This window comes from Sinocyclocheilus anshuiensis, unplaced genomic scaffold (genome assembly GCF_001515605.1).
Source record: "Sinocyclocheilus anshuiensis isolate Anshui unplaced genomic scaffold, SAMN03320099.WGS_v1.1 scaffold705, whole genome shotgun sequence".
In the NCBI taxonomy this organism is placed as follows: domain Eukaryota; kingdom Metazoa; phylum Chordata; class Actinopteri; order Cypriniformes; family Cyprinidae; genus Sinocyclocheilus; species Sinocyclocheilus anshuiensis.
In genome coordinates, this window is record NW_015536493.1 from 309,259 (window position 1) to 325,428 (window position 16,170).

Sequence of the window (16,170 nt, forward strand, 5' to 3'; positions counted from 1 at the left end):
TTTCTTGAAGCGTCTTGGAGACGTTGCCACAGTTCTTCTGGATTGAGTCTGTCTCAGTTTGTTCTGTTTCTTTATGTCATTCCACACAGACTGGATGATGGTGAAATCAGATCTCTGTGTGGAGCACTGGCTGCTGTCAGACTCCTTGTGCAAACAAAAATCTCACTGGATTATTATAATTAATGGCAAAATGAATGTTTGGAAGTGTAAACTGATATTTCCTACTGACACACTACAGCAAAAGATAGAAATAACTGACTTAAAACCATTTTTTTTGGTGAAAATACTAATGGCCTAAGACTTTTGCACAGTACTGTATATTAATAATCTGGACGATGCCACTTATTTTGTTTTCGATACGATACCGATATTTTTCAAGGCAGTATCGTCGATATCGATACCGATATGATACTTCTGAACTAAACTTTTAAATTATGAAATTTATGAAATTATTAAATTACTAAGAGTAAAATGGGTAATGATAATCACTTAACGTTTTGTTTAAAACGCATTTTAACATTCAATATGCCTTAATGGTAACTTATTAGGTTATATTTTTTGTTTACACATGGTTAAAATATGTTTTTTGTTTACAGATGATTCAAATCTACAAATACTACAGTTGAACTACGGTCACTTTAGTAAAACCATGGTTCATTTTCATAAGGGACTGAAACCCCAACAGTGCATACGTGTTAAATCAGCACTATATATTACAGAGTTAAACATGTTAAAGCAAATGTTTCTTATTCTCTCTCTTTTTTTTATCTCTGTCAGGAGTTGAAGCCTACAGCCTTTCTGTCCATGCAGCAACTGATGGAAAAGGGGGTCTTTTTTTATGATGTTGTATTATGTGTTATTGCAAAAATGAGTATATACAGTATATAAATATGCATTCTTGAATCATTCTTGAGTCTTGTGTCTTGCCTCTCTACAAACTTTTACATATCTAGCTGTAAATGCTGCTGATTTAATTTGATTCCATCTTTATTATACCTGACAATGAGCTAGTTAAACTTAAGGGGGGCTAATCAATATACAGTATATTTCAAGAAACTAAGACTTAAGGTACTCCACTTTTTCAGTTGTTTAAAGACTGAAATACATTTTTCATTTATATTTTAAGTGTAAATTCATTTAAATTTAAAATTGTTAACTCAAAGCAGGTATTACACACTTTGTAATTAACATCTGATGCATTTATAAATCAAAAATCACAATTTAAATAAAAAAAATGTTCCTGAGATTCAATATCTTTAACAACAATGTACAAACATTACTACAAACTAAACCACCAGGGTCCCAGAAATGCGGTCCTGAAACTGCAGCCTCCGCTATATTATCCAATTCGGTAGGTGGCGCTGTTACAAAAGAATAGGGTCCTAGAACTGTGGTCCTGAAACTGCAGCCTCCGGTTGTGCAGGAACACCCTTCTCAAAAAACGCGATATGTGAATGACCCCTAACGTTACCACAGAAACGCAGAGGAGAGCGCAGAGCCGTAAAATGTCGTAAAGTCAGATATAAAACGTGACGCTTTTCTTCCTGTGTCCTTCTCAGCTTCAACCCGCCTGCAGGTGTTCGTGAAGAAGGCTGGCTTAAAACTAGGTACTTGTTTGTTTTTTTAATATCTGTGTCTGTTATTTCAGCATTTCAGTTATCTAGATTCTGTTCTCTTAAGTTTGTTTACGGTAACTTTAGGTTTAATGCAAAGACTTTCTAATACGTTCTAGCGAGTAGTAGCCTACACCACGTGGTGAATACTCCTGCAGACTCGTGTGCATAGAGAAAGCTACTGAACTAAAAAGTTCATTTTTCAGATTACTTTTGTAGTTAAGTGCACTAATTATCTTCCACTGTATTGGTCCATTGTGGGTGATTTGGACTTTGTGGGGGACACGCGTTTAAAGATTTATCGGCTCTCTTAGATTGCCAAGCAGATCATCAAAAGTGTTATTTCTGAAATAGGGCAAATTCCTCTATCGGCTTGGCTAGAACAACAGCAGGTTTGCTTTCATCATTGTAGACTCGTTGCAGTGATGACAATGAGGCCTGGTATATTCCCAACATGTCTCTACTGCTGTACTTCGAGGCGATATGAAGACTAATGTTCTTTTATTTCTCCCAACAGGAGATTCTTGGGCATCTCCATGGTGTTTGAAGTGTGTAGTAACCAACATATGCAGTATGGTAAATGGTTTGGATTGGTTTTTCGAAAGTAAGTGCACAGTACTAGTCACGGTCTAGTCATAATGGGCTTAGGAACCAGTGCAGTGCAAAAATTACAATTCCCTTCTCTTGCAACTCACTGTTGTGGCCACCAAATAACAGTGCTACTATTGAGAAGAGACATTTTACCACAGAAAATGGTGCATGTTTTTATCGTTTACGTGATATTTCAAATAAGACATGCGCTTTCAGGTTTCGGATTACATTAATGGTCCTCCTGTGAACGGACTGGGCAATCGGGTAAGAATTTATTGGGATAATGATGAATTAGAGTTTTGTAATGATGATTGGCATTAATGTTCAACTGCTCTTATTAACCATGAAAGAGTATGTGCCATTCTGAACACTCAAACTCCCTTCATTATGCTTAAGTGTAGATTAAGTGTAGACATGTTCTTCTTTTCTAATGTTTCCTTCTACTTTCAGGCTCCAGAACACAATGTGGGTGAATAATCCTGTGAGTTAATGCATAATTTGTACCATTACCATTAGGAAGCTTGTCCTAATGGTAAATGTTACTTCTATAATTTTTCCATTTGATAATGATAATGCATTTTGGAAAACTGATTTGTTAAAGTGAGGTCTATCCCGACTTGCCCCTCTCAGTAGAGCGTAGTCATTGGAAATGCCTCGGAGATAAAGTCTGTAGTATCGCTTTACCCATGTTGCTAATATCATTAGCTTTGTGGGAAAATTCTGCAGTACATTCAATGAGCTTAAAGGATGTACCTTCATTTGTAAGGCATAGCAAAGAGCAAGCATCTCACTTGTGTAAATTTCCACTCTGTAGGTGTGATCTGAAGGATGTCCACTAGAAGGCGCAACACCCCTTTTTGGTGATTGGCGGTGTGTTAGAGGTTTGTAGTGTTAAAATGGCTTATTAGAAATAACATGAGTCAGCACTGTTGGTATCTGCATCCAGTTGTATGTCTGACTGGAATGTTCAAATGCCAGTGCTAGAGAACCTCAACCCCCTGCTCTTACTGGACCTTACATTTGTTGTTGGGTCCTGGCGGTGGTCGAGACAAGGCCTCTTCCAGAGTTTAGAAGTGCTTTTTGTTAATATGTAAAGATGGTTGGACTACAGTATTTGTAGTGTCTGATAATTTGGTTTTACTTCAATTAATCAAGCAGCCCAAGCTGGGAGCCAAGCTGTTTTTGATGTAAACTTTCCTGCACAGCCTCTCTAGTGTGGAATGGGTCGGTCACTGGTGTGCTTTCCATTCTCCCACATACTCCGCATGCCCCAACCCTTTACAACCCCCCGCAGTCATCCAAGACGCTCTCCGGGGAGGATAACGACATGCTGCGACTTTCTCCTTTTAGAAGCCTTGTGACATTGTTTCAATAGCTCGGTGTGTCTTGATAATCCTGACGTGTTCGTGTTGTGCCCACAGGTCCCATATGACTAGATTGAAGAATGAATGCTGGCAGCTGATCGTACTTGCAGTACTGCAAGATGAAAAGTAAGGCATCTGTTCTTGAACGTTTCCCAGTTGCATGTATGTGATAAATTTGGTCATATACCAAGGCTTTTAGGATACATGGTTCCTGACTTGCTGTGGACATGACCAAAAATTAAAACCCATTCTAATGAGTCACTTCAGTTGTATTTCTGTTGGGATTTATTAGGAACATTTCCTTAAATGCACTTAAACTCAAAATGGGAGGTTGTACGTGTTTGTTTAATTGTTTATGCTGTTACAGGTTTGGCGTTGGAGTGAAGGGTTTCCCAGCCAGACTTTTATTGGAAGGTGAGTTGTTCCACATCTCTGGATCACTTTCAAAGGGGGTCAGCCAATTCTTTTTACTGGCGACCCTTAACGCTGTGATCCTACATCAGTGCCCTATGAGATATTTTGCAAGGTTTTTTGCTAAATAAACTGCTTGTTGTCTTTAGGGCAACACCTGATTCACTTAAAGCGGTATCATTGGCATATTGTGTTAGCACTTTCAATATGAATACAATTTGCTTTTGTCTTTAACAGTTGGTGCTGGTGAAGAGATCATACTTCACAGGAAATCTGAAAAGCTTTTGCTTTGGAGTGTTTTGTGGTGTAGTTTTCAATAAATTATTAAAGATCTGTGTGGTTGAAGGGTTTTTGTATTTTTTTTTCAAAAAGGGTGAAGAACCAATGTAAAATCCCAAATATCTCCTAACATGAGTACAGTTTTTATTTTATTTTTTATTTTATTTATTTATTTTTTGAGAATATAATATAGCATTTAAACTACAGTTTTCTCATTATTAGAGCTCACCTTAGAGAGGATAACATTAAGATTTGCAGTCTCCAAGCCACATATCCAGTGTCATGCCGGCAGGAGATTGGTTCTCAGGACTTCATGTGGGTCATGGGGTTCAGATTAAAGGATTCTCTCTGCAGAATGCAGCTTTTAGTGCTCCACTTTTGCTTTGACAAGCTGCCTTTGAGTGTGTAACTAAGCCTTTATTTGTGAGTGCTTGAATGTTCTATTGCAGTGTTTGCTCTTTGGGGAAAGTCTTAAAGTGTAGTTTTCAGCTGAGCATTTGTTCATAAGGTGTCTGGTTAGGAAAGATAAGTTGTTCAGGCCAAGCAACAATAGACAAGTATTTTATTCACTTGAATCTTTAGATTAATTTTGATGAATTAACTTTTACAAGCCATTTTAGTATTCATGTATTAAGTCGGTATGCAAATAGTCAAGCTTTTTGCTTTTGTCTTCAATGACAAAGGTGTAAAACTGATCCTTGAGATGAACTATGAAATATGATGTTAGGGTTCTTTAGCCTTTCCTTATTGTTAAATTTTTTTATAAAGGGTATTACAGAAGGAAAATATTCAATGCTGGCTGAACAATTTCTTGACTATGAAACGAAACATTCTCCATTCAAAATGCTATTAATGGACTAATGTCGTGGCCTAATGGTTAGAGAGTCAGACTCGTAACCCAAAGGTTGTGGGTTCGAGTCTCGTACCTGCAGGGATTGTAGGTGGGGGGAGTGAATGTACAGCGCTCTCTCCCACCTTCAATACCATGACTGAGGTGCCCTTGAGCAAGGCACTGAACCCCCCACTGCTCCCCGGGCACAGCAGCAAAAAATGGCTGCCCACTGGTGGCTCTGGGTGTGTTCACGGTGTGTGTGTGTTCACTGCTGTGTGTGTGCACTTTGGATGGGATAAACGCAGAGCACTAATTCAGAGTATGTGTACGAGTATGTCACGTCATATTTAAAAACATTTAAGTACAGACATACCTGATATATAAAAAAGTCCAAAGCTTGCCACTCAGTGTTTTCAGTGGTAATGCTGAAAGGAATAGCGTCTAAAGAGGAGTGCTGTCCTTTGAACTGAACAATGCCTGTCCCTGTGAGAGATCAGAGTGTCCCAGGGATCTTATCACAGCTGCACACAAAGAATGCTTGTTGTTTTATGACGCTCTGCAGCACCGTCCCTGGTTACCAATAGACAGCACTTGTGAATTATTAAACTTCTGCCTTGTATAAGATGATGCACTCTGGGCCAGGACTTGGTCAATTAATGGGTGTCATGATGGTTATTTACATGTACAAATTATTTACATTTAAATATTAAATGTAATAAAATTCCAACATCTGGTTTCATTCCACTTCTAATCTTTAATCTTGATCTTGAAAAAGAAAAAAAAGTTCCACCTACTTTTTTTGGGGGGGGGTTAGATAAAGACGGGACAGATTGATATTGATTGAATCCCCCATCACATCTTTTACACAGTGAATGATTAGCAAGATGTTTAGGCTCAAGAAAAGGTCACATACTTTATAATCTAGTATTTTAGTGGCTAAACTAGGTCACCTTTAGTCTAGCAAACAACAATTTTAATGCTAAAATACTATAATAAAACTTAAGAAAAAAATCTTAAAGTAAATTTTCTGTGTGGTGGGTAAAATGATCAAAATGTATATCAAATGAACACTGTCCCTGGCCGTGTGACGAAGGAGGTATAAGGTCATCTATCGCAGTGGTTCCCAACTCTAGTCCTGGAGGCACCCCAACACTGCACGTTTTGCATGTCTCCTTAATCAAACACACCTGATTCAGGTCATCAGCTCATTAGTAGAGACTCCAAGACGGGTGCCCAAACTCAGTCCTGGAGGGCCAGTGTCTTGCAGAGTTTAGATCCAACTTGCCTCAACACACCTGCTCCAATGTTTCTAGTATGTCTAGTTAGAGCTTGATTAGTTGGTTCAGGTGTGTCTGATTGGGGTTGGAGTTTGGGCACCCCTGCTCCAAGACCTGAAATTGGTGTGTCAGAGAAAGGAGACATGCACAATGAGCAGTGTTGGGGTGCCTCCAGGACCAGGGTTGGGAACCACTGATCTTTCAAATAACCCACTCATTGGTCTTGGGGAGAGGATGCCCATCAATAACAGTTTTGTCCTGTAAATGTCAGCGGTGGCCATGGCCAAAATATAAAACAAGTTCAATGTCCAGCACATTTTTAAGCCAATTTTCAATGCCCCTCTGTTAAAGAAACTATTTGCTAATTTTAGTTAAATAAAGACACTGCTGAAATGTTGTCACATATTTTGAGTTTGTAATTGATTTTATATTTAAAAAAGGAAAATAAATAAATGCATGGCATATTTTACGCAAATATGACTACATTTTTAATTAAAAAAAATGTTTATTGATTAACTTTGTATAGCTGAACTACATTTCCCAACATGCACTTCCTGTATAATCTGTCCCGCCCCCTTTTTTGAGTGACAGGTTGTTTGTTTCACTGTTACCAGCTGCTGGCCCATTCCAATCCTTGTCGGAGTGGAAACACGGGGGCCGACAGTCCTCTTTTTTTTCTCCCTTCCCGTTTACCTCGTTGTGCTTTCTTTTATTTCACCCTGCTTTACTCTCTTTCTCTCTTTTCCTCGGCAGACAACTTTTCCTTTTCTCTCCCCTCCTTTCCGCTCCGTTTGAAGGTTTTAAAGCCCTGTCCATAAGCTCTAGTTATTTATTTCTTTCTTTATTCTTTCTTGTTTTATCAAAACGGAATAGGCAGTTATATTTTTTTAGATGTACCACAAATGAGAAGACGCAAAAGATGGAGCTGCACATTTTAGAGCACAGTTTAAAAGTAGCAAGTATAGCGAAAGAGGGCATCCAGATTTGCACTCACGGATTAATCAAACTAGCTTTTCTGCCCTCTAAAACAAGGTAAGTAGCTTCACGAATCAAGTCTGCGTTGTGTTAAACCTGTAATGACTGTCCGTTAAATGTCTTCTTGGAGAATCTGACGCGGAATTACATTAGTTTACCGCTACGCACCTCTTATGAGGCAGATGCAGTTCCAGCGCTTCTTTACGTTTTTAATCCAAATGTCTATTTGCTCCATGCAAGAGGCGCATGACATCATCAAGCAAGCGGTCATGGGTGTTTTGTTTCGCGGTAATGGTTGTCTGTGCGGTTGCTGCTTACGTTAGTTCGACGGTAGAGGGGTGTGTGTACGTGCTCGGGGTTGTTTTTCTTCTTGTGCGGCGGTATAAAGATACGGAGGTGGATGTTGCTTTAAATCCCCCCGTCTGTGATGCTGCTCAATGCACGATCACGTATTCAGCATCACGGCTTTGATACAGATGAAGGGGGCATCCTGATGACTTGATGTGAAGCTTATCCTTTCGGCGCTTTAATGAAAACTGACCTGTTTTGATCAGTTTGACAGAGATCCGTTTGAGCTAAACTCGGTGGCGCTGGTGGGAAAAAAAACCTGTAAACAACTGGAAGAGGAGGGGAAAAGTTGTGGCCTGAACATGATTTGCATGCATTTGCTGCATAGGCTCACTGCCTGTGAACAGATATGTGCTTTTGCCACCTTTTGTGTTTGGTAATGCACATTCATTGCTGCTGGTAACGTTCTGCAGTTGTTTATTCTCTCATACTGATACACCCTCAGATGAGGGTCTTTGTGAAAGACCATCTATTCATAGAGTCTCAAATGCCCCTTGCTGTGTTTGTGTAAGCAGAGTGTGTGAGCACATCTCCAGTCCGGCTACGGAGTCTGAACCTCAGGGAGAAACAGCCTGCTCAGTCATTTAGGCTGTGGACACACACACAGGCCTCTAGCTAGAGTTAAAGTGGTTAGGTTGCATGTCTGCTTTAGTGTCTTTATTTAAAAAAATTCAGTGGTTTAAATCAGGGGCCTAATTCCCATCAGGCCCCTTTTATTTTGCATGTTTACTTGCTCTTGCGTTTCATAAATCTAATTTTCTAGGACCGTTCAGAATGCTTTATTGGTTCTATGCTTATAATGGCTGTGATGTTCGGCATATTGTTTTGAAAAGGTCTTGCTGCATTCAAGAGACTCCAGTTAAGCAAATATCAAACAAGTAGCCTAAGTGTGATAGATACTGGCTTTGACAATTTAAAAAAAAACATCAATCGACAACAAGTTGGACATGTTTGAATAGGAAACTTTTCTCTAGAGATCAAAGATGTTTTGTCATGACTCAGAGCCTGGAACAGCAATGATGACATCACCTCCGATCGAAAGGAAAAATACTGAAAATCGCAAAGTAACGTCTCGGCAAAAACATTCAAGGTCTGCCTACAAATGCAGGATTATTAATTTGCGAATTGAAGATTTATCACAGTAAAAAGCGAACAGCATTGCTTCAGGGTTTTCTATTGTATTCAGTGCTGTATGTCTTGCCCAGCAGGCCATGAAATCCATTTTAACAGCTTTTTTTTTTTTTTTTTTTTTTTAGTTGTAATTTCTGTTTTAACTGGCTCTTGTTATTTATGGAGCTACTCTGTTATGATATGGCTTCTTTTCTGATTTTGAATCTTTGAATTGATTCTGACTTGGCAAACACTTTTATGCAGTTAGGGGATGGGGGGTACAATTGTTTTTCTGTTGCAGAGGCACAGCTTGAATCAACTTATTTAGTGGCTGTTTGTGAAGTGTCTCAGAGTGATGCAGAATGTGCACAAAACAAGGGAAGCTCTGGAAATAGTTGCTTACAGTTTGAAACATTGTTGCCAGCCCTTGGGTTTCACTCTGTCCAGCAAGGAGATTTTGTTTACTCAGTAAGATACAATGAAACAACACAGTTAACCAAATGCAGTGTCACCATTGAAACAAAACAAAAAACTAAATATATTTAAATATATTAGTGCTTTATTAAACATAAAAGTGTGTGTGTGTGTGTGTGTGTGTGTGTGTGTGTGTGTAAACTTTCTTAAATAAAAATACGTTTACTTGAGGTGCAAACTGAACGGTTTGTCTTGTCTGAGAAATGTAATGAAATTGAGTGTATACTTCAAACAAGAACAAATATCTGTCAATGGGGTATGAAAACTTGTTTTCCCTTTGAATTAAGAGTATTTTTCTGGCCCCATTCATAATATTTTTTCTTGTTTTAATCATAAACTGACTATTTTAATCAATTTCCCAGAAGACAAGTAATTTTGCTTTTCAATATATCTGGATTTAGAAATCTTTAGACATTTGCACTGGAAAACAAGACAAAATTACTAAGGAAGAGCATCACTTTTGCAGTGTGATCAGAAGGTATGGTGGAAATTATTTACACATTAAAATAAAAGGTAATGGAGATCCATTGGAAGTTGTATTTTCAAACATTGAAGTGTTGCTAAACTTATTGTCTCTTTACACATTTACATTCACAGAACATATTGGCATGTTCCCTTCAATTTATTGCTTGAATTGTCTTTAGCTTAAAAAGGTATAAAAGATTTGCATTTACCTTTAAAAAAACAAAACAGAAACCCTGTTAAAAATAGAATATATTTTTCAGTGTTTCAGGTGTCGATCTGTTGGAAGTTCAGTAAGCCTAGTATTAAGCATTACAGTCATCACAACAAATAATAGTAATAACTGGGCCTATTTACTCTCTTAATAGTTGCATTTGGGCTTTTTGTACAGAATTCTGTGGTGCGCGTTATTCCAAAGACAAAATGTCTTTGTAATACTAAATCAAGAAGTATTAACTTGCTCCACCTCTGAACTCCTTTTCGGCTGACGTCAACAAGAATTCATGTTTTTTAACCCCTCCAACCATCTGGCTCTCTTCTAGTTTGTATCATATCACAATACAATCAATTCCCAGTGGATAAAATCAAGTATGGGCCTACATTCTTCTAATTTTACTCAGAAATGCACAATGATACAGGAGTAAAATGCGAATCATTTTGATTTTGTTTAGACTTTAAATGTTGATTTTAAAGGATAGTTCACAAACCAACAAACAAGTAAATAAAAGCTTTGTATGAACCAAAAAATATTTTATAAAAAAAAAAAAACGTCTTAAAATATCTTCTTTTGTGTTTCCCAGAAGAAAGAAAGTCTTACTGTTTTGGACATGAGGGGGTTTCATTTTGGTGTGAACCAAATGCGGAAGTTGTGTTGTCTATTATAATAATAATAATAATAATAAAATTGTTCTTCTGCTCCAGTGGCTTTCACTGGGTGATGTTATAGTGTGATGTTTTTAGACTTCAGGTAAGCAGTCTTTATTTCCAGCAAAATTACCGGATAAACAGGAACAGCTTATAAATTCAGGGATTCTCCCATAAAAATGGAAATAAAAAGGAAGTGGCTAACATATTTTTAGATAAACTGCTGGAATCAATAATTATTTGGTTGTGCGTTTGAAAATAAGATTCAATGTGTTTGTCCTCAGAGACCTCAGGAACGGTTGTTAGGAGCACATTTCTGAGCGAGTGAGTCATAGCCTGTTGAAAATTTCCAATGGAGATGTTTTGTTGTTCTGATTTAAGGGCATAAGACCTGCCTCTATGATTATTGCTTTGATTTATTTGCTCATCTCAGGACTCAAATTAGTGTAGATCCATCACGTCTCTCTCCACACTCGGTGACTCAAATTCAGCTCAAAGCTGAATTAATTCTTAGTGCTGCAGAAAGGTGGATTTTTACATAGAAAAATAAGTGAGTCAGTCTATTGCACAGCATCTGAGCATTTCCTATTTTCCTATCCCTGCTTTAAATAATAAAACAATTCAAGCAGTACTTCATTAATACCATACTTTAGATATCTTTCTGTACTGCAATGCTATGTCATTTCACCTTTAGGCTGAAGGGGATTTCAAATGATCACACAGCACCAGAAATGTCCGACAGCTTGCAAAAACCTTTAAAAAAAATCCCCCTTCCCCTCCAGCACCACTTTGGCAGTATCAGATAAGATGCTGCTATCCAGAGTCAACAAGTCGCCTGCTTTTCCCCCAGAGGCAAAATGATACACTGTGGGTGTACAGGCCCATAAATAAGGACCCCTCTTACCTGGTGTCCGGAGCCGTTTGTGGTGCACAAGCAGCGTTATGAGCCAGCTGCGGCTGCCTAGCATTTATGCAGAAATGTATGCAGGCTTATATTTGCACAGGCACATTCAGGACAGATATATTTTCCTGTTTTGTCATCTTTGGGGAAATAAATTATACTGTGTGTGTGAAAAGCTGGTAAAATCAGCATTTAGCTGAACAATTATATTCCTGAATGATTCATTTAGAGCATTTGATAAAATTATTAATTTGAAACGATTATGACATCAGGGTGACATGGCTGTCCTCCTGACATCATAATAAAGAAAAAAAGAATGAGTTTCTTAAAATGAAAAATACTTTAGATTTTGCATAAACCTTTATTATTATTTCATAGGAAAGTATTTTAACAACAGCTTATTAATATTGGTGATGAAAAAACGCAGTCATCACAGTAACTGACAATTTCTGGTGGGACTTGGCAAATATAGCCACACCACCCCCACATATGGTCACATTGCGCAACTCCTCGAAAACCTTATAAGCATGCCTATTATTAACGTATTGGCTGTTTATTAGTACTTATAAAGCACATATTCTGCATGACCATATTCTACATTCCTAATCCTACCCAATACCTAAGCTTAACAACTGCCTTACTCACTATTAATAAGCAGTAAATTAGTAGTTTGAGATAAATGTCATATAGCAATGGTTTGTAATAGCAAGAGTTGGACCTTAAAATAAAGTGACCGAAAATATTTATAATATATGAAAATAATGATTAAGATATTTACACTTAAGCTTATGTATTCGTAGTGCAAGGAAACATTTTACTGCATGGTTACACCATGTGACATTTTAGAATCATTAAATTATAATCATTAAAGGTCCCATATTGTCAAAACTGAAATTTCCTGGCTTTTTTCACGATTACTGAGGTCTAGGTGCTATGTAACTACCATATAAGTTTCAAAACAGTAAGTCCACAGTAAAATTCACACAGCCTGCTTAAAGTTCTAGCTATTTTTCACGAACCGTTGTGACTTCCGTAAAAAGTTGACGTCAGAACTACACGGTCACCGCCTTCAGTCACCACCCCGAGCACCACCCACCGTCCCTCTCCTTTTGCCAAACCCCAGAAAACATCGCGTCCATGCTTTTGCTGAGCAAGGACAACACGGAAACATGTCAAAAAAGGTTAACTTTAACCATGAAACCAGATCGGCCGACCTGTAACGTTACACTCTCACTCAAAGGATGGACGATCTGACAGGATTGTTCGACCTGTTCTCAGCAGAGCTCCTGAGAGAGGAGCTGTAAAAATATATTGAGATGGTTTTTGGTACTTATACCGCAAATATATATTCTTAAGGACATCAAAACCTCAAATAAAACTCCAGAAAGGTGTACAATATGGGACCTTTAAAGTTATTTTTCTAAGCTTAGTAGTTTTTGGATTTCTCTAAGCTGGTCTTGGTTATTCTTCTATCTTTCATGTCCATTCAGAAACAGTGCACTAAAGTTTAAAACTTTAAATCCCTAAGCCTGAGCAATTGACTGTTTGGTATTTATCAATGAATTGTTCATTGATATACAAAAATGACATTTTCCCTTTAAAGAAAAAACATTTTTACTTATTGGTTACATTCACTGATCTATATAATGACTATATATATATATATATATGTATGTATATGTATATATATGTGTGTGTGTGTGTGTGTGTGTGTGTGTTCTCTATTATAGATCAGTGGTTACATCATTAAATTAAAACTTTTCTTGAAAATGGTACTTAACTTACTGTCTAAATTCTTTATGAAGTTCTTCTGGTCCTTAGATATGACCTGTTGCTTGTCTCTCTCTCTCTCTCTTTTTAAACTTACAAAATTGTCCATTCAATAATGCGTCAAAGTTTAATTCTTCAAATCCCTAAGCCTGAGCAAAAGACCTGCATGCAGCCTGTGATCTCTGTGAGGCTGAGTAAATTAATGTTCATAGAAGCTTCTCAGGAATATGTTATTAACTTTTATTCATTACTCTGCTCCTTCTTGGCTCATAATTTCCATCTCTTTCTCTCTTTGCTTTTTTCCAGATGTAAGTTCTTTAGTTTAACCGAAACTCCGGAGGATTACACCATTATCGTGGATGAAGATGGCTTTAAAGGTAGGTCTTGTGGTTACTCTTTTACTAAGAGTGCAGTGGGTTTAGTGCAGCGAGGCAAGATTAAATCATGTAAAGTATCACAGATTCTCTATAATTCCTTGTAGCTTGACTCACTGCCAATGTTTGACCACATATTGCTCCATCAGTGGTCCCCCCCACATTTCCATTATGGGTTACTAGAGGCGAAGCTGTCAGTGGCTTTGGTTTTGTGGTTGATTAAGTGAATCCATGTCATTACACACTGGTTACCAAGGTGAAACCCGTTTGTAGCCATGGATACCAGAAGCTCTGTGTTGCGAAATGGGTACAGGTATTTTAAAATACCCGGACATTTGTGAGTTTGTTGCCAGCTTTTCTGGCCATATTTTTTCTGGAGAATTATAAATCTGAAGCATGAAAGTGGTAGAACATTTTTCTGCTCCTGATTTTCCCAGTGCTATCAATTCATGTTTGTTAGCTTTGAGACCATTTTAATGTTCTCAAAGTGCTAAACATCAACAAAATCTTATTTTTCCAAGAAAACAGAACAAAACTTATTGGTAACTCGTTTCTGTTGTCTGTTTCAGAGTTGCCGGAGTCTGAGTATCTCAGTGTGGCCGATGCAACATGGTTGGCTCTTAATGTGGTGTCCGGGGGCGGAAGCGCTACCAGCTCTCAACCAATCGGAGTAACAAAAATCGCAAAATCAGTCATCGCCCCATTGGCAGACCATAATATCTCTGTGTTCATGCTGTCAACATACCAGACTGATTTCATATTGGTGAGTGTCACAGATGCTTAGACTATAGAGAGCAAGAAATAATTGCCTAATTATTATATTCCAAATTCATGTACTATTTGCATTTCCGCCAGAATTAAGGAGTTGTTTTTTAGTCAGTTATTTTTCTCCATTAAAACAATTGACACACAAAGAAGCACATGACACCCTCATATAAGTAAGGAAATTCATATGTAAGCATCATTTATATTTACTGAAAAACTAATTTCAGAGATTTTAGCATAAACCTAGTTCAGGGGTCATCAGTTAGCTTGGTTCCTTCCGGACTGTGAGACAATGCGCTCACCATTTCTACAGTTTAAGTGAGCAGTGCAATCAAACAACAGAGCAGTTCACACCATAAGTGCTTAGTTGTCATTTTTAATATCTAGCTCCATAGTTGGTGCTTTTAAGCCCTTTTTGGTCCATGTACATTGCTTCTCTCCCTTGCTAAAAAAGTAAAGCATCGCATTACTAATTAAAAAAAAAAAATCATAACTTGGTTATTTTAACAACAGCAGTGCTGAGCAATACAAGAACTTGATCCTTTTGTCAAAACACTGTAGAAACAAGAATGCAGCAATATCAAATGTATTTGACTCAATCCATTAAACTAAATCAAGTTTGTGAAAAATTAATGGAACCTTTACACAAATTTTTCAACTACAGTTAGAATTATTATTTTAGCGTTTCATCAAAAACAGTATTCTAACTGGCATTGATCCAAACCTGTTCCTGGAGGGCCAGTGTCCTGCAGAGTTTAGCTCCAACCCTAATTAAACACACCTGAAGCAGCTAATCAAAGTCTTCAGGATTATTAGAAAGATCCAGGCAAGGGAGTTGGAGCTGGCTGAAAATAAACTCTGCAGGACCTTCGCTCTTCAAGAGCAGGATTGGACACCCCTGAATTATATCATTTCTAGCATGGATGGGCAAGAAGCAGACTGTATTAAAAACAAGAAGAGATACTTTGAATTTACTAGTTAGCCTGGTGATTTGGTTTTTGCTAATGCTAAAATGTAAAAACAATATGCTAATAGTCCTGATTAAACAGCTGATCTTACATTTTAATATTTATATCCAGTTTGGCTCAGCTGATGATGAAATATCTTAATGTTTTTGGAGAAATAATCTTATACACCACAGCTTTGGCTCAATAGCTTTATCCTTGATGACTATTTTGACTTTTTTTATTTTTTATAAAGTACTACTGCTGATCACATGAAAATGTATAACTATTCCAAAAACGTTCTATCCCCGGACTGGGATAGAAAATACAGAGACTGGACCTCTTTTAAGTTTAATTTAACACCCCTGACCTAGATAAAGTCTGTGGGAAAAGTTTTGTTCTCTCTTGTGTGATTCACATCACTTTTGGCTCATACGGCATCGCATAGAATTGTCTCTGACTTATTCTGGAGTTTACACTTACTTAGACAACCCTCATTACTTGAACTGTAGGAAATTATATTAATCCACACATAAAGAACTAAAAATCAATATAAGGATAAAAAAAAATGCTATCCACCTTATTTTTCCCGTAGGAGCAGGCGTGGCCATTTGTAAATTTAATGTGTTTGGCTTCCTGTGTGATCCGCTTCCAGCTATTTTTAGCTGTTCAAAACTGCATGTTTTGCTGCTTGATATTGCAAACTGTTATGTCTTGCCATATTATTTTAAGGTATTATCTTAATTATGAGCACACTGGCTCGTAGTGCAAACAGTTTTACCATTTACTACACTTTGTTATTCTTGTTATTTCCCT

At 37.5% G+C, this 16,170-nt stretch overlaps 2 protein-coding genes and 1 long non-coding RNA gene across 6 annotated transcripts in view; 2 read left to right on the forward strand and 1 right to left on the reverse strand.

The window, feature by feature from the left end:
- LOC107685567 (L-asparaginase) overlaps positions 1–6,283 on the reverse strand; it is a 32,625-nt gene extending 26,342 nt beyond the window's left edge. Inside the window, exon 1 of the mRNA XM_016482221.1 lies at positions 6,160–6,283. Within this exon, the coding sequence (XP_016337707.1) occupies positions 6,160–6,198 (39 nt within the window). The 5' untranslated portion in view covers positions 6,199–6,283. The remainder of the gene's footprint in view (positions 1–6,159) is intronic.
- LOC107685606 (uncharacterized) lies at positions 1,490–4,342 on the forward strand. 4 transcript variants are annotated; one of them, XR_001633968.1, is made up of 8 exons: positions 1,490–1,607; positions 2,131–2,217; positions 2,421–2,468; positions 2,655–2,736; positions 3,019–3,085; positions 3,626–3,694; positions 3,936–3,982; positions 4,217–4,342. It is a non-coding gene; the product is annotated as an uncharacterized LOC107685606 (long non-coding RNA). The 4 variants fall into 4 exon arrangements; XR_001633967.1 differs by having other exon boundaries at positions 1,494–1,607; positions 2,131–2,189; positions 2,662–2,736; positions 4,217–4,340; XR_001633966.1 differs by having other exon boundaries at positions 1,496–1,607; positions 2,131–2,189; positions 2,655–2,685; positions 4,217–4,340.
- Positions 6,284–6,945: 662 nt separating the features above from the next.
- Positions 6,946–16,170, forward strand: part of castor2 (cytosolic arginine sensor for mTORC1 subunit 2) — a 20,563-nt gene continuing 11,338 nt past the window's right edge. The window contains exons 1-3 of the mRNA XM_016482190.1: positions 6,946–7,399; positions 13,578–13,648; positions 14,215–14,408. Of these exons, the coding sequence (XP_016337676.1) occupies positions 7,287–7,399; positions 13,578–13,648; positions 14,215–14,408 (378 nt within the window). The 5' untranslated portion in view covers positions 6,946–7,286. The remainder of the gene's footprint in view (positions 7,400–13,577; positions 13,649–14,214; positions 14,409–16,170) is intronic.